This window comes from Mobula hypostoma, chromosome X2 (assembly GCF_963921235.1).
Source record: "Mobula hypostoma chromosome X2, sMobHyp1.1, whole genome shotgun sequence".
NCBI classification, from domain to species: domain Eukaryota; kingdom Metazoa; phylum Chordata; class Chondrichthyes; order Myliobatiformes; family Myliobatidae; genus Mobula; species Mobula hypostoma.
In genome coordinates this window covers 22,272,835-22,296,035 of record NC_086129.1, presented here as the reverse complement: position 1 = coordinate 22,296,035, position 23,201 = coordinate 22,272,835, and the positions used below count along the sequence as shown (strand labels likewise).

Sequence of the window (23,201 nt, the reverse complement as noted above, 5' to 3'; positions counted from 1 at the left end):
AATTGAATTAGGCACTTGCGAAAATGTTTATTCATAATTAAAGAATTTTCCAACTCTTCAACTGAATAGGATTAGCTTCTATAAATTGATGATAAAATTGTGATATAAACATATGCAAGCATGGATTGAAGATGGGTTGTCACATGGCATAAATGGGTCTTTTCTCGGCTGAGAAGATGTAACTTGTGGGGTGTCTCAATGGTCAACTCTTGGCCCTTAGTTACTTACTATTTATACTAATGAGCTGGAAGATTCAGCAGAGCACAAGGTATCTAAGTCGGCTGTTGACACTAAAATCAACTTAATATTATGATGCAATGAGGAAATTTGGACTTTGCAGGATTTAGATAGGTTGAGTGAGTGGACTAAAGAATCAAGATTCAAGATTGTTTATTGTCATTCTTCAGTACACAAGTGAAAAGGAGAACAAAATGATTGTTACTCCAGATCCGATGCAGAACTTTAAAAAAGACAATAAGCATAAAGAACACAATAAAAAAACAAAGATAACACCATAAATATAAAAGTAAAAGCAATCCTATAAAACAAGTAACACACATCAAAGTTGCTGGTGAACACAGCAGGCCAGGCAGCATCTCTAGGGAGAGGTACAGTCGACGTTTCAGGCCGAGACCCTTCGTCAGGACTAACTGAAGGAAGAGTTAGTAAGAGATTTGAAAGTGGGAGGGGGAGATCCAAAATGATAGGAGAAGACAGGAGGGGGAGGGATGGAGCCAAGAGCTGGACAGTTGATTGGCAAAAGGGATATGAGAGGATCATGGGACAGGAGGTCCGGGGAGAAGGAAAAGGGGGAGGGGGGAAGTCCTTACTCTGAATAATTTCTCCTTTTGCTCCTCCCATTTCCTCCAAACTAAAGGTGTAGCTATGGGCACCCGTATGGGTCCAAGCTATGCCTGCCTTTTTGTTGGCTTTGTGGAACAATCTATGTTCCGAACCTATTCTGGTATCTGTCCCCCACTTTTCCTTCGCTACATCGACGACTGCATTGGCGCTGCTTCCTGCATGCATGCTGAGCTCGTTGACTTTATTAACTTTGCCTCCAACTTTCACCCTGCCCTCAAGTTTACCTGGTCCATTTCTGACACCTTCCTCCCCTTTCTAGATCTTTCTGTCTCTGTCTCTGGAGACAGCTTATCCACTGATGTCTACTATAAGCCTATTGACTCTCACAGCTATCTGGACTATTCCTCTTCTCACCCTGTCTCTTGCAAAAATGCCATCCCCTTCTCGCAATTCCTCCGTCTCCACCGCATCTGCTCTCAGGATGAGGCTTTTCATTCTAGGACGAGGGAGATGTCCTCCTTTTTCAAGTAACAGGCTTCCCTTCCTCCACCATCAACTCTGCTCTCAAATGCATCTCCCCCATTTCACGCACATCTGCTCTCACTCCATCCTCCCGCCACCCCATTAGGAATAGGATTCCCCTGGTCCTCACCTACCACCCCACCAGCCTCCGGGTCCAACATATTATTCTCTGTAACTTCCGCCACCTCCAACGGGATCCCACCACTAAGCACATCTTTCCCTCCCCCCTCTCTCTGCTTTCCGCAGGGATCGCTCCCTACACAACTCCCTTGTTCATTCGTACTCCCCATCCCTCCCCACTGATCTCCCTCCTGGTACTTATCCTTGTAAGCGGAACAAGTGCTACACATGCCCTTACACTTCCTCCCTTATCACCATTCAGGGCCCCAGACAGTCCTTCCAGGTGAGGCGACACTTCACCTGTGAGTCGGCTGGGGTGATATACTGCGTCCGGTGCTCCTGATGTGGCCTTCTATATATTGGCGAGATCTGACGCAGACTGGCAGACCGCTTTGCTGAACACCTACACTCTGTCCGCCAGGGAAAGCAGGATCTCCCAGTGGCTACACATTTTAATTCCACATCCCATTCCCATTCTGACATGTCTATCCACAGCCTCCTCTACTGTAAAGATGAAGCCACACTCAAGTTGGAGGAACAACACCTTATATTCCGTCTGGGTAGCCTCCAACCTGATGGCATGAACATCGACTTCTCTAACTTATGCTGGGCCCCACCTCCCCCTCGTACCCCATCCATTATTTATTTTTATACACACATTCTTTCTCTCTCTCTCTCTCCCCCCCTTTTCTGCCTCTGTCCCTCTGACTATACCCCTTGCCCATCCTCTGGCCCCCCCGCCTTTTCCTTCTCCCCGGACCTCCTGTCCTATGATCCTCTCATATCCCTTTTGCCAATCACCTGTCCAGCTCTTGGCTCTATCCCTCCCCCTCCTGTCTTCTCCTATCATTTTGGATCTCCCCCTCCCACTTTCAAATCTCTTACTATCTCTTCCTTCAGTTAGTCCTGACGAAGGGTCTCGGCCTGAAACGTCGACTGTACCTCTTCCTAGAGATGCTGCCTGGCCTGCTGCGTTCACCAGCAACTTTGATGTGTGTTGCTTGAATTTCCAGCATCTGCAGAATTCCTGTAATTTGCGCTATAAAACAAGTAACCGAGTGTATGTACATAAAGTGACAGTAGGTGATGTGTATGTAGTGGTGGTGGGTGGGTTAATGGGTGGAAGGACCAATCAGCTTGACATCTTGGAGGAAGTAACTATTTTTGAGTCTGGAGGTCCTGGTGTGGATGGTGCGTAACTTGGCAAGTGGAGCGTTATGAGTGCAGGTGTGACAATATGCGCTTTAACATAGAAACATAGAAAATAGGTGCAGGAGTAGGCCATTCGGCCCTTCGAGCCTGCACCGCCATTTATTATGATCATGGCTGATCATCCAACTCAGAACCCTGCACCAGCCTTCCCTCCATACCCCCTGATCCCCGTAGCCACAAGGGCCATATCTAACTCCCTCTTAAATATAGCCAATGGACTGGCCTCAACTGTTTCCTGTGGCAGAGAATTCCACAGATTCACCACTCTCTGTGTGAAGAAGTTTTTCCTAATCTCGGTCCTAAAAGGCTTCCCCTTTATCCTCAAACTGTGACCCCTCGTTCTGGACTTCCCCAACATCGGGAACAATCTTCCTGCATCTAGCCTGTCCAATCCCTTTAGAATTTTATATGTTTCAATCAGATCCCCCCTCAATCTTCTAAATTCCAATGAGTACAAGCCCAGTTCATCCAGTCTTTCTTCATATGCAAGTCCTGCCATCCCAGGAATCAATCTGGTGAACCTTCTTTGTACTCCCTCTATGGCAAGGATGTCTTTCCTCAGATTAGGGGACCAAAACTGCACACAATACTCCAGGTGTGGTCTCACCAAGGCCTTGTACAACTGCAGTAGTACCTCCCTTGGTAAGAGGAATTTAAAAGGCAGACTGCTATCTAAATGGAAACAAATTGTACATGGATGACTTTTAGAGGGATCTTGGTGTGGTGTCCTTGTGCATGTACTACAAAAAGGCAGTAGGCAGGTGCGGCAAGAAGTTAGGAAGTCAAAAGGCCTTCATTCCAAGGAGGTTGGAATTTAGAAACAGGAAGTTTTGTTACAATTGGGTGGAGGTGAGTCCACACATGGAGTCGGATGCACAATTTTGGTCCCTTTATTAAGGGAGGACAGACTAGCGTTGGAATCCCAAATGACATTCACCAGTCATGAGTAACTGAAGAAGTTAGATTTGTATTCTTTGGAGTACAGGGGAATGCAGGGAGACCTTATTGAAACATACATGATCTAAAGGGTATGACAGGGTAGATGCTGCAAATGTTTCCAGTAGTGGGAGAGACTCCGACAGGGGACTTAGTTACAAGGGAGTGGTCATTTAACGCTGAACTACTTCTCTCAGGGGGTAGTGAATCTCTGAAATTCTCTACACAAGATAATGGCAGCAAGATCATTGGAGGCATATAAAGAAGAAGTATATAAATTTTCAAAAGGTCAGGGAATTCAGGAATGTGAAAATGCATAGAAGAGGAATTAAAGCCTGAGGTAGATCAACCATTTGATAAGGTACCCCATACAAGGCTTATTGAGAAAGTAAGGAGGCATGGGATCCAAGGGAACATTGCTTTGTGCATCCAGAACTGGCTTGCCCACAGAAGGCAAAGAATAGTTGTAGACAGTCATATTCTGCATGGAGGTCGGTGACCAGTGGTGTACCTCAGGGATCTGTTCTGGACCCCTAGTCTTTGTGATTTTTATAAATGACCTGGATGAGGAAGTGGAGGGATGGGTTAGTAAATTCGCTGATGACACAAAGGTTGGGGGTGTTGTGGATAGTGTGGAGGGCTGTCAGAGGTTACAGCGGGACATTGATAGGATGCAAAACTGGGCTGAGAAGTGGCAGATGGAGTTCAACCCAGATAAGTGTGAGGTGGTTCATTTTGGTAGGTCAAATATGATGGCAGAATATAGTATTAATGGCAAGACTCTTGGCAGTGTGGAGGATCAGAGGGATCTTGGGGTCCAAGTCCATAGGACACCCAAAGCTGCTACGCAGGTTGACTCTGTGGTTAAGAAAGCATACGGTGCATTGGCCTTCTTCAATTATGGGATTGAGTTTAAGAGCCAAGAGGTAATGTTGCAGCTATAGAGGACCCTGGTCAGACCCCACTTGGAGTACTGTGCTCAGTTCTGGTCGCCTCACTACAGGAAGGATGTGGAAACCATAGAAAAGGTGCAGAGGAGATTTACAAGGATGTTGCTTGGATTGGGGAGCATGCCTTATGAGAAGAGGTTGAGTGAACTCGGCCTTTTCTCCTTGTTCATAGTCATAGTCATACTTTATTGATCCTGAGGGAATTTGGTTTTCGTTACAGTTGCACCATAAATAATTAAATAGTGATATGTAAATTACGCCAGGAAGTAAGTCCAGGACCAGCCTATTGCCTCAGGGTGTCTGACCCTCCAAGGGAGGAGTTGTAAAGTTTGATGGCCACAGGCAGGAATGACTTCCTATGACGCTCAGTGTTGCATCTCAGTGGAATGAGACGGAGGATGAGAGGTGACCTGATAGAGGTGTATGAGAGGCATTAATTGTGTGGATAGTCAGAGGATTTTTCCCAGGGCTGAAATGGCTAGTACGAGAGGGCATAGTTTTAAGGTGCTTGGAAGTAGGTACAGAGAAGATGTCAGGAGTAGGTTTTTTTATGCAGAAAGTGGTGAGTGAGTGGAATGGGCTGCCGGCAGCAGTGGTGGAGGCGGAAACAATAGGGTCTTAAGAGACTCCCGGATGGATACATGGAGCTTAGAAAAATAGAGGGCTATGGGTTAAGCCTAGGTAGTTCTAGGTAAGGACATGTTTGGCACAGTTTTGTGGGCCGAAGGGCCTGTATTGTGCTGTAGGTTTTCTATGTTTCCATGTTTCTAACCAGTCATACTGAACAGCACAACAAGCTTCAGAGGCCAAGTGGACTACTTTTGCTCCTATTTTCTTATGTTGTCATCTTTCCCCCTCTCCCCCTCCTATTCATACAACAGAACAGCAAGTGGTGATGTGAAAAATCCTATTGAGAATTGAATTCCAAATTCCACTGTCAAACAACCAGCTACGTACCAGTGTATGCCAAGTCACATGCCACGCTGCTACCTAGCAACGGAACCTGTTCTCGAGAAATCTGGGTCCAGCCCGCATCATTACCCACCACAGCGATTACAGGAGTCTGAAAAAAACAGCAGATAAAGAAAGGGGAAAATAGAAATTCTGATGCATACACTATTTGGCTATTATGCATTAAGACCCCTGCAAACATACCTCATGAGTTCTGTTTTAAAATTATTGGAAATACAAACTAGTAACGTAGAGTAGTGAAGCAGCAGTTACAATGTGATTATACAAGATACTTTGATTAATATCAGCTAGTGAACCTATCAGGATAGTTCTCCCTCCCTGATACCAGCACTTATACTGTGACTTCATCCCAGAGTGGTGGTCAGCAAAGGCACATTCCAGCCTACTCCAGTCAGCTTCAGCTACAGCCTTCTCCTATGCTGCTCATGGAGTCCAATGGAGCATTGTGTTTGTTTGCAGACTCCAGGCAGGGGAATCAGCTAGTTGAGTATACAACAAGTTAACCTTGGCACAAGCAAATCAATTGCCATACAAACTGATAGGAGAAATTGGCTTTCTGCAGAAAGACAAGCTATTTTGATGATTTACTCCAATTTTAGGTGCTTTAAACTAAAAGAAACCTGATAATTTGGCATTCAAGTTTCTAACTGAATGCTTGTGAATATCAAAGGCATTCACAAATATCATAGGCTTCAACCACACTGACAGCTTCAATGGCTTGTGTATGTGGGGCTTGGAGACACACAGGCTGTCAAAATGGCACAGGCAGTTCAACCAGCTATCTGTGCTGAGGCAGCGCCCACAATGCAGTCAGCCATACCAATATGTTGGGAGTCTGGTTCTCAATTGAAACCTGCACCAGGAGACAAATACAGGCAGGTGGCAAACAATTCCAGGAGAAAGAAAGACCTGCCTCATTCTAATTATTCACATCTTAACTCTAAAGCTATAATAACTATGCAACTTTAACATATTAAAAATATCTCAACTTGTCAGAAGACTGCAATTGGACAAAAATTGACTTGACTGAAAGAAGGAAATTTTAGATAATGTACATACTTCCAAAAGCTAAGAACAAGCTGCCCCAGGGCTGACTCAATTATGGTCCAGAAAACCCAAGCAGAAACTATTCTGACAAGAATAGTCTAGATAGACTGGATGTGTCCAGGATGTTCCCAATAATGGAAGATTTTAGGACCAGAGGGCCCAGCTTCCAGAATAGAAGGACATCCCTTTAGAAAAGAGATGAGGAGGAATTTCTTTAGCCAGATGGTGGTGAATCTGTGGAATTAATTGCCACAGACAGCTGTGAAAGCCAAGTTATTAGGTAAATTTAAAGGAGAAGTTGACAGGTTTCTGAAAAGTAAGGCATCAAAGATTACAGAGAGAAGGCAGGAAAATGGGGTGAGGGGAAAATAAATCAGCCATGAACACCTGGCGGTCAGACTCAATGGGCCAAATGGCTTAATTCTGCTCCCATGTCTTATGGTCTAAGAAAACTAATATAGTGCAAAGAGATGGCTGACAAAAAGGCAGCATCAAGACAACCTGTACTTTTATGCCCAATGGTGGCATGCTGGTAAGATATCATTTAGGGGGAGACTGCACTCAGCATCCAGCCCAAGGTTTTTGCAATAAAACTGGTTAATTTTAGCAAAAGTACAACACTTACCTTGTGTCGTTTAAAAGTGTCAAATTCTGCAATACTGTAGCCCAGGGAACCATCCCCATAAATGATCCAAACCTAGAAAAATTAAACACAGATTCCCATAGAGCAGAGCCTTGCATCATTACCTTAGACAGAGAATGCAGCAAGAATTGTAAAACTGAGTCTATATTTTAAAATTCTGATGTTAATGTTTGTGAATTAAGTCAATTGATCTCTCAGCAAGCTTACCTTGCATAGAGTTGTAGAATCATACAGTACAGGTATAGGCCTTAAAGCAAACTACATCCATGTCAACCATAAAGTACTTATGTATAATGCTAAACTCGTCCCATTTATCAGCACTTGGTCCATAGCCTTCCATAAATTGACAATTCAAGTGTTCATCTAGATACTATTTAAATATTGTGAGAGTCTCCATCTCAGGCAGTGTGTCCCAGATTCTAACCACCCTCTAGGTGAAAATATTCTTTCTCGTATTTCCTCTAAACCTTTAACCCTTAACCATAACTGCTAGTTTTAGACACCTCTGCTAAGGGGAACAGTTCTTTTCTGTGTGCCCTATCTACATATCTATCAGGTCACCCCTCCAGTCTTCTCTCCTACAAGAAAAACAAACCCAGCCCATCCATTCTCTCCTCATAACTGAAATATTCCATCCCAGCCAACACCCTGATGAACCCCTTCTACATTCTAGTTGCTGGTGAACGCAGCAGGCCAAGCAGCATCTATAGGAAGAGGCGCAGTCGACTGCGCCTCTTCCTATAGATGCTGCTTGGCCTGCTGCGTTCACCAGCAACTTTGATGTATGTTGCTTGAATTTCCAGCATCTGCAGTATTCCTGTTGTTTTTGTTCCCCTCTACATTCTCTCCAGTACAATCATATCCTTATAGCAGGGCAGCCAGAAGTAGCCTAACAAGCAATTTATATAGTTGTAACATAACCTCCCGCTCTTATATTCTTTGCTCCAGCTAATGAAAGCATAGATGCTGCATGTCTTCATATTACCTGTGTGATTATATTCAAGGATCCTTGGAGTTGTACACAAGTATCTTTCTGTTCCTCATACTAACCAAGGATTTGCCATTTAATGTGTATATCCTACGTTTTTTAGTAACCAAAGTGCATCAGCTTGTACTTTTCAGGATTAAATTCCATCTGTCATCATGGGTTAATTGAGGGAACACACACCAGTCCACACCGAGGGATTAGCAGTGGAAAGGGTAAGCAGTTTCAAGTTCCTGAGTGTCAACATCTCTGAAGGTCTATCCTGGGTCCGACATATCAATGCAAATACAAAGAAGGCACAACAGCAGCTATATTTCATTAGGAGCTTGAGGAGACTTCTGGTTTAAGATGGCACTGGTGGAACACAGTAACGACTTAGTGACACCAAAGAAAACTACAAACTATTTTATTAGTCACCCTTCTTCTATGAAACAATCACTGCAATCAATAGCCTGTAACTTCCTTTTCAGAGTTGAGCTTTTGAACTGTCCTACAGCCTGGCATTTTTGCAGTGTGAACTGAAGTCTCAAAGGTACAGGACGAAGGTGGCGTGGCGTAGCGAATATGAGTTGAATCAAGGCGGCAGGGCCCAGGCCCAAGAACAAGGAATGAGCCAATGTCATAGTCATAGTCATACTTTATTGATCCCAAGGGAAATTGGTTTTCGTTACAGTTGCACCATAAATAATAAATAGTAATAAAACTATAAATAATTAAATAGTAATATGTAAATTATGCCAGGAAGTAAGTCCAGGACCAGCCTATTGGCTCAGGATGTCTGACCCTCCAAGGGAGGAGTTGTAAAGTTTGATGGCCACAGGCAGGAATGACTTCCTATGACACTCTGTGTTGCATCTCGGTGGTATGGTTATTGCTGGAGCAGTCTTGGTAGCAATTCAAAGCAGTAAAACTGAGGCGAAGCAGAGTCGAGGCAGTGGAGCCCATGCCCAAGAAACGAGCCGATGTTTGATCAATTTAAGTGAAAGACCAGATTGGAAAGGTCGGGTCAAACGAAGTGAAGGGCCAAATCGAAAAGGTCAGGGGGTTGGCACTGGAGGCGAGGGACGGACCAGTGTTCAGCTGACAGTGTGGCAAGGTTTACTCGGCTCTGTGCTGAACTGAGGCTGTGGACTGCAACTAACGGGCTCCTGGTTTGGATGTGACTGGCTTCCTGGATGTGAACTCACTTTTGTGAACTTTAGTTCTAAATGTTATTTGCTTACTCTTTATTCTTTGCGTGATTTGTTTTTTCTTTTTTGCACACTGGGTGTTTGACAGTCTTTTTAATGGGTTCTATTGGGTTCCTTTAAGAAGACGAATCTCAAGGTTGTATTAAGTATACATACTTTGATAATAAATGTAGTTTATACTTTTGTACGTCACCAAAGACTAGCAAATTTCTACAGATGTATCATGGACAGCATTCTTACTGGTTGCATCACCATCTGGTATGGAGAGGGGGGCACTGCGCAGGATCAGAAAAAGCTCCAGAAAGTTGCAAACTCAGCAAGCACCTTCATGGGCAATGGCTTTCCCAGCATCGAGGACATCTTCAAAAGGCGATGCCTCAAAAAGGCTGCATCCATCATTAAGGACCCCAGGAAGAGCCCTCTTCTCATTGCTACCATCAAAGAGGTGGTACAGAAGCCTAAACACACACACTCAATGTTTCAGTAAAGTTCCTCTATTCCCAGTGATAGTGAGAGCAGAGTAATTTCTCATACATGTCCTCCCCAGCTTACGGACACCTGACTTACAGTACTGTGCAGAAGTCTTAGACATATACATATATTAGCTAGGGTGCCTAAGACTTTTGCACAGTACTGTATTTGTTAACGTGGAGCAGAGAGCGAGTGTGTAAATCTGGTGGGAGCAAAGGATGTTGGGAATGGTGAGGTTGCAGCGTCACGGAAAGGGTGTGGGACAGGTGGCAGAAAAGAGTGGCAGGGGCAGGGGGTTGGCGTGGGTGCAGACACATCCAACCCTGAGACACCAGGCAAGGTCAAATTATTGGTTTATTGACCATTACAGAATGTCTCTCTGGCACTTCCTGCTCCGTCCCCTCTCTCGTTCCCTTTTCCCAACCATGATTCCTCTCTCTCTGTCCCCTTCCCACTCTCAGTCTACAATAGAGACCCTTTTCAAAATCAGGTTAATCACCACTCACCTATGTCAAGACATCTGTCTTTTTTTTGAAGCAGCAGTACAGTGCAATACATAAAATTACTACAGTACTGTTCAAAAGTGTGAGCTATATATGTGTGGCCAAGACTTTTGTACAGTACTGTATTTGCATAATTTGCTGCCCTTTGCACATTGGTTGCTCGTCTGTAATCACAAGAGATTCTGCAGATGCTGGAAATCCAGAGCAACACACACAAAACGCTGGAGGAACTCAGCAGGTCAGGCAGCATCTCTGGAAAGGATTAAAGAGTTGATGTTTTGGGCTGAGACCCTTCATCAGAATTGAAAAGGAAGAGGGAAGAAGCCAGAATAAGAAGATGGAGGGAGGGGAAGTAGTACAGGCTAGGAGATGATGGGTGAAGTCAGGTAGATGGGGTAATGAGGATGGGTGAGTGTTGTTCGTCTTAGTTTGCATGCATTTTTTCATTGATTCTATTGCGCTCTTTTGTATTTACTGTGTATGCCTGCAAGAAAATTAATCTCAAGATAGTATGTAAATAATTACTTTGAATTTGGCTTTGGATTTGCTACTAGCAGGAATATGACACCACAGTTATAATTGTGGTAAGCCTCCAAGGTTGAGTTTCGTTTTGGGACTATAAAACATAGAGCAGGAAACAGCACACCTAAATTTCTGACATATTTATAACAAATTATTGAAACCAAAGGAATTAAGAGAGAAAACGATTCTCTTTTGCTCCCGCAGGGCTAATGGCAAAGCCGTATGTATGCTAAACACTATGGCAATTTGCAATACGTTGCCTACAAAACATTTGCTTGATATGCTTTCCATAAACCAAGTGTGCCAAGAATCTGACTTATGTTTCTCAGCAGGTTCCAAGCCCATCTTAGAATCTGAAACATTTATATCAACCCCAGCCATCCTCATGCTTTGAAAGAATTTTGAAAATGTAAGTGGTTTAATGTTGTAGGTACACTCCCTAAAATGGTTTAAGATTGCCCAATCTCATTTTCTAGGAGTATTGTACCGGAAGAGATTTCTGCAGCTCAGTTCACTAATCCCAAAATACAAGACTGGGTGGAGTGCGTCAGTAGCAAAATAAGCAGAATAATAAAATGCCCCTTTGGCAGCTTGTACAGCACAAAAAACACAAAAGGTTCTACTGACCTGAGAATCTGGTCTGCATAGCTTGGCCCCTAGTGCAAACCCGCCACCCACTCCGAGTGTCCCAAAAGCTCCTGGAACAGAAAAATTAGAGATAAACAATTAGAAATGCAGAATAGTTTCAACTAATTAAAAAATACGTACAAAGCAACGTGACACTCCTATCCTTGCTTCTGACCATAAATGAATTTACCACACTATAGAACATAAACAGGTCATGGCTGCCAGTGAGTTTCTGAGTCTCCTGTGCTCTCTCTGTCCACCGTCTGCTCTTTAGTTCCTGGGTTTTCTGCTGGACCTAAATCTTCAGGTATCTTTAGACAGTAGGTTCTTTCCCCCTTAATGAAGGATGAAGCTTCTAAACAAGGAACATATTACGTTTATGGATAATTAGCTTCTTGATCTCCTGCGTCATTCTCACTGAGCCTTTTCTTGACATAAAAGCCAAGTGCCTGAAGCACTTGTGAAGAGAACAGCCCACAAGTTGCAGGCTACATGTTGGCAGGTTATACATGAGGCACTGAGAAACACTATCTATCTGAGGTCCTTGTGAGCTATGCTGAACTAATCAACTCTTCCTAATAAGCATCAATTGGTATTTATATACAGACAACAAATCATTCCTCAGCTTCACCCAGGTCTGAACAATATTAAATTTCTTCAGGAAAAGAAGTCATTCAGTCACACACAAGAAAAAACACTGGTAGATTCCTGTTGCCCACAATTCTACCTTAGAAACTTCTTGAATGATCCATTTACCACTTACCAGGATCGAGCCATCGAAGAGGCCCTCGAGGTTTCAAGATATAGGCAGCGCTGCCCACAAAATCACCACCATCGGTCACAATTATGCTATCCTCCTCCAATAAACGTTCAACATGATGCAGTACCTTCAAAGGGTTCAGATATTTTTCCACTTTCTCCTCTGACTTTTCACTGGAAGAAAAATAAAGCATCTTCGGAACATTTCATCAAGTTCTCAAAAATGTGAAATATTGCCTGGCTCAATTGACAACAATTTTATAACATTCTTAGCTGGCAATATGTAGGGTTCAAGTAAAATCCCCAAAGATGTATTATAGTTCCATCAAAGTGGCTGGAAACACATGTCCTCTCTTCCTATTCAAAGCCTGGCCTTTCGAATATTTCCAACATTTTATGTTTTTAGAAGAAATTTTTTTTTCAACAACAAGAACACAAGAAAAGAGGAGCAATAATCATTAAGCCCCCAAATCAGCCCCACCATTCAAAACTATTATGGCTGACCTATGCCGGCCTAATTCCTATTCTGTGCCAGAGTCCCAAAGCCCTTAGTTCCTCAATCTCTACTTGAAATGTATCTAATGATCTGGCCTCCACCAACCTGTGGAGCAGAGAATTCTACAGATACACTCCCTTCTGAGAGATTTCAATGCACCTCAGTTTTAAATCACTGGCTCATTATCCTGCAGCTATGTCCCCTTGTTTGTGACTATCCCACTAGTGAAAACATCTCAACATCTATATTGTAAAAGTCCCTTCAGATTCACACATTTGAATAAGATTACCCCTATTCTTCTAAACTTAAAGGAATACAGACCCAAACTAACTAACTCACTTGATAAAGCACCCAGGAATTGGGCTGGTGAGACTCATTTGTATTACATTGAATGCTACGAAACCTTTTCTTAGTTAAGGGGACCAGAATTCTTCACAGAGTTTAAGATGTGGTCTTGCAAACTTCTCGTATAAAATCTCCCTATTCTTAAAATCCAACCCTGTTTCAATACCCTGGGGTTCTGAAACAGGTAGGTGGAGAGATTGTGGAGGAATTAGTAATGATCTTTCAAGAATCCAATAGATTATGGCATGGTTCCGGAGGACTGGAGAATTGCAAATACCACTCAAAAAGGGAGGGAGGCAGAAGAAAGGAAATTATAGGCCAGTTAGCCTGACCTCAGTGGTTGGAAAGATATTGGAGTCGATTGGTAAGGATGTGGTTTTGGGGTACCTGGAGGCACATGATAAAATAGGCCCAATCAGCATGGTTTCCTTAAGGAAAGATTTTGCCTGACAAATCTGTTGGAATTCTTTGAGGAAATAACAAGAAGCTAGACAAAGGAGAATTAGTGGATGTTGTGTACTTGGATTTTCAGAAAGCCTTTGACAAGGTGTTGCACATTAAGCTGCTTAACAAGATTAGAGCCCATGGTATTACAGGAAAGCTACGAACATGAATAGGGCACTAACTAATTGGCAGAAGGGAAAGAGTGGGAAGAAAGGGAGCCTTTTCTGATTGGCTGCCAGTGACTAGTGGTGTTCCACAGAGGTCAGTGTTGGGAGTGCTTCTTTTTATGTTGTATGTCAATGATTTGGATGACAGAATTGATGGCTTTGTGGTCAAGTTTGCAGACTATACAAAGACAGATGGAGGGATAGGTAGTGTTGAAAAAGCAGGGAAGTTGCAGAAGGAATTCAACAGATTAGGAGAATGGGCAAAGAAGTGGCAGATGGAATAGTGTCAGGAACATTGTTCTCGCCTACAGAACTTCCTTTCTCTTCCCCTAACAATTGAATCCCCTATCACTACAGCGCACCTCTTCTCCCCCACACCCCCTTCCCTTCTGAGTCACAGAGCCAGACTCAGTGCCAGAGACCCAACCACTGTGATTTTCCTCTGCTAGATCAGTATCCAAACCTGATGTTGAAGGGGGTGGCCAAAGGGGTACTCCGCACTGGCTCCTTAACCCCTGTCCCCTTCCTGACTGTCACCCAGTTTCCTATGTTCTGCACCTTGAGTGTAACTAACTCTCAATATGTCCTATCTTTCAACCCCTCAGCCTCCCGAATGATCCAGAGTTCATCCAGTTCCAGCTCTAACTCCATATTGTGTATTATTAGAAGCTGCAGCTGGATTCACTTCTCACGGTTGTAGTCAAGGATACGGGAGATTTCCCTGCCTTCCCATATCCTGAGAGAGGAGCATTCAACTATCCTGCCTGGCATCTCTACTGTCCTAACTGAGCAAATGTAAATGTAACATGCTGTAAGGTTTCACTGCTAATGTAATGGCTTCTCTGTAGCAGCAGTGTTTGGGTTATGACTAGAGATAATGGGGCTTTGGCATGTGGGGCTATCCAATGAGAGGGATGTTGTTCTTTCTTGTGGGTCTGGGAGCAGGGATTTCGCAGTCTTTTGCCAGGGAGAGATGAGGAGAGATGAGGAGAGAAGACACTATTGGAGAGTTTGTAGATCGCCAGATGGAGTGGACTTGGAGTGAGCGTCTGAGGGTCGGCTACGCTCGGAAAAGGTCGACGGGAAACCAGTGGACTGAACTGTGAGCTCCAATGTTGCACATTAGACTGTTTCATGAGAATGGGCTCTTTTCTTTTTCCTGTTTCTTTACTAACCAGATAGTCAAATTAAGAATTATAAAGCTCAATCATTTAATCATATATTGTGTACTGTTTGTTATTTCATGGTATTGATTTGTAACAGGGGACACATCACGCATTATCCACCCAAACAAGATTTCTTAAGTTTGGCCGGGCCAAGGGCGGTCTTCCCCTAGATTAAGCCATTTACCGAACCGGAGTTACTATTGTGGGGGTATCGTTCGGGATTGATTTTGTTAGATGTTGTGTGATTACCCTGAGCATTGAACCAGTGGAGTAGATATTCGTACTCCAGATGAATTGTTAATTCGCCTGTGAAGTACTGTTAAAGTTGAGATTGCAGGGTAGGGGTTTGATAAAATGGCGGGAGCAGCTCTCGTTTTAATGCAGACCAGCGCTGACGTAGTGCTAGCTGGGGGGGGGGGGCGGAAATTTCAAAGACAGGGTTCTATCGTTTCTGAGGAGTGAAGGGGAGGAGTGGTCGGATTGGAATGTTTAATTAGTCCATGACCCCCAGTGAAGAGTGAGAATTCTGAGTTAGTATCCGTCCTTACCTCTCTGGCGAATAGATGGAAAAATGCCCAGGTTCAAAGACCCAGCTATGGTAGGCTCTGCCTATACTCTGGAATAACGCCCACCCAAAAAGGGGAGGAGGAGTATGAGACTTGGGCAGAGCAGACCTCTCAGTTGTTAGATGAGTGGCCATGCTCTGATGACATAAAGCAACAGAGATTGGTTCAGAGCTTGAAAGGGCGGGCCACTGACGTTGTGAGAGCCGTCAAGTTGTGGTATCCCATAGCAACAGCTGTCAATTACATGCAAACACTGGACAATGCTTTTGGCCCAACAGAGCTCATGGTGGGGTTTCAGAACATGCGTCAGGAGAAGGGGGAGAAGCTTTCTGCTTTTATTTTCCGGCCAGAGAGGCAGCTAAATTATTTGCGGCGCAGAGGGGTCATTCAGGTGGTAAGGTGCATCAGTTAAGAATGGACCAGATAGCCAGGAGTGCCCAGATTGCTTGGGGTCTTCGATAGTCTCGTAAGATGTGCCCCTCTCCATCTTTTGTTGAGCCGATCAAAGAGGTACGGGAAGAGGAGAACGCGTTGGAGGCGCGGGAGGCCTCTGTCAGCAGGGTACAGTCCTCAGTAGTGGTCCCCTGCTGCGAAGTGACCACAGATAGCCTACCCCGGGGAGTGGTAGAGGAGATTGTGGCAGAGTTGAGAATGGAGATATGTCGGTTGTCATCAGAGGGTTTGACCCCCCCATATGATGGAGCCGATGGGGGGGGGCAGATTCCCCAAGGGGACGGACAATGCGGAGGGCTGCTGGCAGCAGGTGTCACGCCAGAAGGAGAGCGAGGCCCTGGGTACCTAAGCAGGGAGAGGCGTCGGGAAATTTAGAGGAGACCCAGTGAGGGAACGGCCTGGTGTCTCTGGGGAAGCACATTCCCAGTAATGTACCAAGGAACCCCCGAAAGCGAAAGGCCCTATTCCTGAAATGTTAGTGGGACCATGCTCCAGCGTGTCGCTATGAATAGAGGGTATTTATGCTAAAGCCATACTCGACACCGGGTCGCAGGTCACGTTGTTGTACCATTCGTTTTACACCCAGTATCTGAAGCATTTACCATTGGCACCATTCAGGGCACTGGAGATCTGGGGTATCAGTGCTGGTGATTATCCATACGATGGTTATTTGTCAGTGAAGTTGGAGTTCTCAGAGGCCGACGTGGGAGTGTCTGAGGTTCTTGATACATTAGTGCTGGTTTGTCCGGACCCTGTTGAGAAGGGCGACATTTCAATTTTGGTGGGGACCAACACCCCTCTTGTGAAGAGGCTCTTGGGGGCCTACAAGGAGAAGGCGGGGGAGAGCTTTCTGGGAACATTGTCTGTGCACCTGGGGTTTCGAGGTGCTTTTGAGGAAGTGCGCGGCAGCATTGGGCCTGACACTGAATTTAAACGAGGGACTGTGTGGTTCACCCAGTCGAAGCCAATGGTACGGCCCAGGGAAGTAGCAGGAGTGATGGGGACCCCCAAATTTCCTAGAGTGCCTGAGGGTGAGGCCCTCTTAGTGGACGCTCCAGAAGACCACGAGGGGGAGTCGGGATTTCCTGCTGGGGTAGTGCTGAGTTCTGAATTACAGAAGCCCTCGGTTGTACAGGTGAGCAGGATGACAGTGATCGTCAGGAACACGAGGAAGAGGGAGGTCACCTTCAAGCAGGGGATGCCCCTGGCGCATTTGTTCCCAGTGACGGTAATGTCTAGTGCCCCCGTGAAGCACGCTGGGGAGAAACTATTGGAAACGGGGAAAGTTGACCGCTGAGTCATTCAACTTTGGGGACTCCCCGGTGCCGCTGGGTTGGAAAAGGAGGCTGGTAGAGAAGATGTTGAAGCTGGAAGGTGTCTTTTCCATTGGTGAGTTTGATGTGGTTTTTTGCTAAGAGCACTCGTCACACTATCCAGGTGACCGAGGACACTCCGTTTAGAGTGCGATTGCAGAGGCTGGCCCCTGCAGAGGTGGAGGACATTCAGCAACATTTGTGTAAGTTGAAGGAAGCTGGGATCACCAAGTCCCGAAGCCCCTATGCGTCCCCAATAGTAGTGGCCAGAAGAAGATTGTGAAGGTACGCATGTGTGTGGACTATAGGACTCTGAACAGGCACACCGCCCCTGACCAGTATGCGGTCCTGAGGATTGTCTGAGTGGTGCGAAGTGGTTCACTGTGCTGGACTTGAGGAGTGGATATTACCTGATCCCGATGAGTGAGGCCGACAAAGAGAAAACAGCATTTATATGTCCCCTGGGATTGTTCTAGTTCAAAAGGATGCCCCAGGGGACATATAAATGGGGGATGAACTTGCTTGAGGTGTTGGTGTATTTGGATGACCTCATAGTATTTGGATCCACCTTGGAAGAGCATGAAGTGAGACTGCTGAAGGTGCTGGGCCGCCTGAAAGCTGAAGGGTTGAAACTTTCCCTGGACAAGTGCCAGGCGGGTGGAGAGCATCTTAGCCCGTCGGACCCCTTTGGACCAAGGTGGGATACAAAATGTGAAGAGGCCTTTCAGTCGTTGAAGGGGCTGCTGACCCAGGTGCCGGAGCTGGCTTTTGCGGACCCCCGATTGCCGTATGTCCTGCACACGGATACCAGCCGAGAGGGCTTAGAGGGCATCTTGTATCAGGATCAGGGCACTGGGTTGAGACCCATTGCATTTGTCAGCCAGAGTCTGTCGCCCTCTGAGAAAAACTATCCCACGCACAAGTTGGAATTTTTGGCGTTGAAATGGGCGGTGGTGGATAAGCTGAGTGATCAGTGTGGACATGGTGGAGGATTACAAATGCCTGGGGATACGAATTGACAATAAACTGGACTGGTCAAAGAACACTGAAGCTGTCTACAATTAGGGTCAGAGCCGTCTCTATTTCCTGAGGAGACTGAGGTCCTTTAACATCTGCCAGACGATGCTGAGGATGTTCTATGAGTCTGTGGTGGCCAGTGCTATCATGTTTGCTGTTGTGTGCTGGGGCAGCAGGCTGAGGGTAGCAGACACGAACAGAATCAACAGACTCATTCGTAAGGCCAGTGATGTTGTAGGGATGGAACTGGACTCTCTCATGGTGGTGTCTGAAAAGAGGATGCTGTCCAAGTTGCATGCCATCTTGGTCAATGTCTCCCATCCACTACATAATGTACTGGGTGGGCACAGGAGTACATTCAGCCAGAGACTCCTTCCACTGAGATGCAACACAGAGCGTCATAGGAAGTTATTCCTGCCTGTGGCCATCAAACTTTACAACTCCTCCCTTGGAGGGTCAGACACCCTGAGCCAATAGGCTGGTCCTGGACTTATTTCATAATTTACTGGCATAATTTACATATTACTATTTAACTATTTATGGTTCTATTACTATTTATTATTTATGGTGCAACTGTAACAAAAACCAATTTCCCCCGGGATCAATAAAGTATGACTATGACTATGACTACCTCTATGGGGCCAAGTTTGAGGTGAAAACGGATAACAACCCCCTAACTTATATCCTGACCTTGGTAAAACTGGATGCCACAGGCCATCGGTGGTCGGCGGTGTTGTCTGCCTATGATTTCAGCCTGAAGTACCGGCCAGGAAGCAGGAACATTGATGCTGATGCTTTGTCCCGACGGGCGCATGAGGGACTGGTCAGGGACGAGGAGTGGGAGAGCGTCCCTGCCCCGGGGGTGAAGGCCATGTGTCAAAAGGCAGAGGGCAAGGAAGGCACGATCAAGCGGTGGATCAATTGGGAGCTTCTGATAATGCCATTCACCAAGTTTACTGTAACTTGACTGCTCTGAAGACAGATCAGCTGCCGGAATTGAGTTCTGAGGGAGTGGCAGCTGCTCAGCGAGATGATCCGGGCATCGGTATCATTTGGTCAGCGGTCGAAAAGGGAGATATGGCTCAGGTGGAGAAGACAAAACACGTGGCAGTGCCTCCATACTGAGAGAATGGCCTTGGTTTGAGTTGTGGAACCAGATCTTATACCGGGTCACGTCACCCCCAGACCGACCTCAGCGTTGCCAGTTGGTTCTGCCCGAGAAGTATCGGAGGATTGCATTGAAGTCATTTCATGATGATTCTGGACATTTGAGGGTGGAAAAGACCTGTGGATTGCTCAGAGACCGGTTTTACTGGCCCCGAATGAACTTGGAGGTCAAAGAGTACTGCAAGTCGTGCATTCGATGCATACGGCAGAAGACACTGCCTACGCGGGCAGCTCCTTTGTCCCACTTGCAGAGTGCAGGGCCCGAGACCTGGTGTGTATGGATTTCCTGTCCATAGAACCCGATGCCAGCAACATGGCGAATGTCTTAGTCATCACGGACCACTACACCAGATATGCGCAGGCTTTCCCCACCAAGGTTCAGAGGGCGTCTACGATGGCCAAAGAGTTATGGGAGAAGTATTTCATTTATTATGGCCTTCCCAGGTGAATACATAGTGATCAGGGATGAGATTTCGAGAGCAGACTCATCCATAAGTTAATGGGCATGCTTGGAGTCGAGAAGTCGAGGACCATGCCCTATCACCCGCAGGGTGATCCCCAGCCCGAGAGGTTTAATCGGACTTTGCTAGACGTACTCGGGACCCTGGAGATCAGCAAGAGCAGGTGGAGTCAACATACTGGGCATCTGGTTCACAGTTACAACTGTACCCGAAATGGAGTTATCGGGTACTCGCCATACTGTCTGATGTTTGGGCGCAAGGAGAGGTTGGCCATTGACCTTTGTTTTGGGACTGACAAGGGCAACTTACCACCAAAGACTTATCTGAAGTATGTGACTGACATGAGCAGAGAGCTGAAAAGGGCTTATGAATTAGCTGGGGTCACAGCTGCCAAGCAGAATCAAGGAAATAAGAGGAGGTATGGTCAAGAAGTTAGGTTCTCCCAACTCCTGCCAGGAGACCGAGTCCTCATAAGGAATTTGGGGCTGCCTGGGAAACATAAATTGGCCGACCGCTGGGTGACTACACCCTATGTGGTGGAGAGTCAGATGCGAAGCCTACCAGTTTTCTGGGTGAAACCAGAGGATGGGAATGGGCCTGTCAAGATTCTCCATCGGAACCACCTGTTGCCCCTGGAACAAGAGGGGCAGGTAGACCCAGAGCCCGACTTGGTACCTAGTCAGAGGACTCTGCGGTGACCAGGGTGACTGCAGGGCCAACAGCAGGAGAGGTAATGCTGGCCCCCACCCCTGAGAGGGATACTGATTCAGAGGATCAGGACCTGGATGTGTGGTACATGCTGCCTTTTGCTAACTCTCCACTGATTGAGGAACAGACTTCCAGCCCTTATCCCGCTGAGTCAGGTGAAGTGGCGGGGGGGGGGGGTTGGGGGGGTTCTATCTGTGGTCAACCTGGGTTGCAGCAGAACCCTGCAAGGGATGAAGTGGGGCTTGGCCACAGGACCGAGGGGTCCGTGTTGCAGATGGGCATGAGTGATAGGTCGGGGGAGGCCTCGCCAGGTAGACCGGAAGTATCCCCAGTAGTGTCTGAACCTGAAGAGCTAGGTGAGAGGGTACGGAGGTCTCAGAGAATTAGGAGACCACTGAATAGGCAGGCCTACGTAGCACCAGGGGAACAGAGGGTGACCCCTACCATGTTGGGGAGCTATATCACTGCCTTTTACACCTGGGTTGGACTTTGTGTTTTGCAGGAAGGGTTGGCGAATTATCTCAACGTCATGAGGACATGACTAAATTTGGTGGGGGGAGAGTGTAATGCGCTGTAAGGTTTCACTGCTAATGTAATAGCCTCTCTGTAATGTTTCACGGCTAACGTAATGGTTTCTCTGTAGCAGCAATGATTAGGTTATGACTAGAGATAACGGGGGCTTTGGAATGTGTGCTACCCAATGAGAGGGATGTTGTTCTTTCTTGTGGGTCTGGAAGCAGGGATTTTGTGGTCTTTTGCCAGAGAGGGATGAGAAGAGAAGACGCGAATGGAGAGAGTTGGTAGACCACCGGATGGAGTGGACTTGGAGTGAGGGTCCGAGGGTCGGCTACGCTTGGAGAAGGTCGACGGGAAACCAGTGGACTGAACTGTGAGCTCCAGCGTTGCGAATTAGACTGTTTCATGAGAATGGGCCCTTTTCTTTTTTTCTGTTTCTTTACTAACCATATAGTTAAATTAAGAATTATAAAGCTCAATTGTTTAATCACATATCGTGTACTGTTTGTTATTTCATGGTACTGATTTATAACAGGAGACACATCACGCATTATCCACCCAAACAAGATTTCTTAAGTTTGGCCGGGCCAAGGGCTGTCTTCCCCGAGATTAAGCCACTAGCCAAACCAAGAGTTACAAAAAGAAGGTGGGGTGAATAAGAGCTCTACCTTTAGCTTTTCTTTTTTTCCCTTCTCTGGCTGAAGCTTCAAAGAGCTAAAGCCTCAAAATCACCAGTCTAACTGCCCAGTCCAAATACAGCCACTGTGCTTGCCCCTGCCTTCCTTTAATTTGTTCCCACTAATCAATCCCAAACACCAATTGGTCACTGGTCAGATCTCCAAAAAACATTCCACAAGTTGCTGCCTTTTTCTACTCCGTCAGTGAGCATGAGTGAAATTCCCTCCTCTCAAGCTTCTGATCTCCCGATTGGTCACTGATCAAAGCTCCAGTGTCCGGGAAGCCTAGGACCAAAGGGCACAGCCACAGAATAGAGAGACATCCATTTAGAATAGAGATGAGGAGGAATTTCTTTAGCCAGAGGATGGTGAATCTGTGGAATTCATTGCCACAGACGACTGTGGAGGTCAGCTCACAGGGTGTATTTAAGGCAGAGGTTGATAGGTTCTCGATTAGTCAGAGCATGGAAGGTTATGGGGAGAAGGCAGGAGAATGGGGTTGAGAGGGAATGGATCATACATGGTTAGCTGAATGACTTAATTCTGCTCTAATGTCATATGGTCTAATACAAGCCATATGCTCTGTTAGCTATGTGTTAGATGTGCTTACTAAGTTTTTGTGATCTTTCTGAACTTCATTCCTTGATCTCTCTAAACTTCACTCACTTGCAGTCTCTTTCTGTTTAGGTGATCCTTTTTGATTCTTCTCACTGAAGGGCATGACCTGACACTTCCCCACATTAAACTGCATTTGCCATACTTTTGCTCAATCACTCATTCTCTATCCCACTGTAGAATCACAATGTGCTCTTTACAATGTGCCTTTCCACCCATCTTCACGTTACTTATCTTGAAGCTGAAAGATCTCACATATCTGAAATTGCAAACACACAAACTTCCTTACAATTAAACTTTACCCTTCATTCTAGTCATCCCAAATAACTCAAAACACGTAACCTACTCTTCCTCATCCGTTTAGCTTAAGCCATTTGTAATAATTCCTTGTAATTAATGTTCTGGAAAGAAAAATGGTCCCAATAGATTTACAGGGAATTCAGCTTCCTTTGTCTTTATAATCCTACCTATTGGCCTTCTCTTTCTTTATATCTTCCTCCTTCAGATACTGTGTCCATTCACTGGGAGCCTGATAGCCCTTTAGCCCTTCTGCCAACTGAACCAAAAAGGAACCAGCATCTCCTGAAAGAAACAAAGACACAACAGTTAGATATGTTGTAAGGGGAGCTACAACTGAAAATCTCAGTAAGATCAAATTCTCAGAAGAGTGACTTCTGACCAGGTCAAGCAATTTTCTAACAAAACTCTGTAACTTGGTCAAGAATCAGTCAATTATTCACTTCAATGGCCTAAAGGGAGAACATCCCTTCGAAATATAAACATAGCAATTTGATCTAAATAAGTTACAAAGTATAGTCATTACATAT

General features: G+C 45.6%; 1 protein-coding gene across 1 annotated transcript in view; it reads right to left on the bottom strand.

The window, feature by feature from the left end:
- Positions 1-23,201, bottom strand: part of ilvbl (ilvB (bacterial acetolactate synthase)-like) — a 104,591-nt gene that overhangs the window by 5,609 nt on the left and 75,781 nt on the right. The window contains exons 10-14 of the mRNA XM_063038597.1: positions 22,842-22,956; positions 12,268-12,437; positions 11,505-11,575; positions 7,189-7,260; positions 5,502-5,607 (exon numbers count right to left, since the gene is read on the bottom strand). Of these exons, the coding sequence (XP_062894667.1) occupies positions 5,502-5,607; positions 7,189-7,260; positions 11,505-11,575; positions 12,268-12,437; positions 22,842-22,956 (534 nt within the window). The remainder of the gene's footprint in view (positions 1-5,501; positions 5,608-7,188; positions 7,261-11,504; positions 11,576-12,267; positions 12,438-22,841; positions 22,957-23,201) is intronic.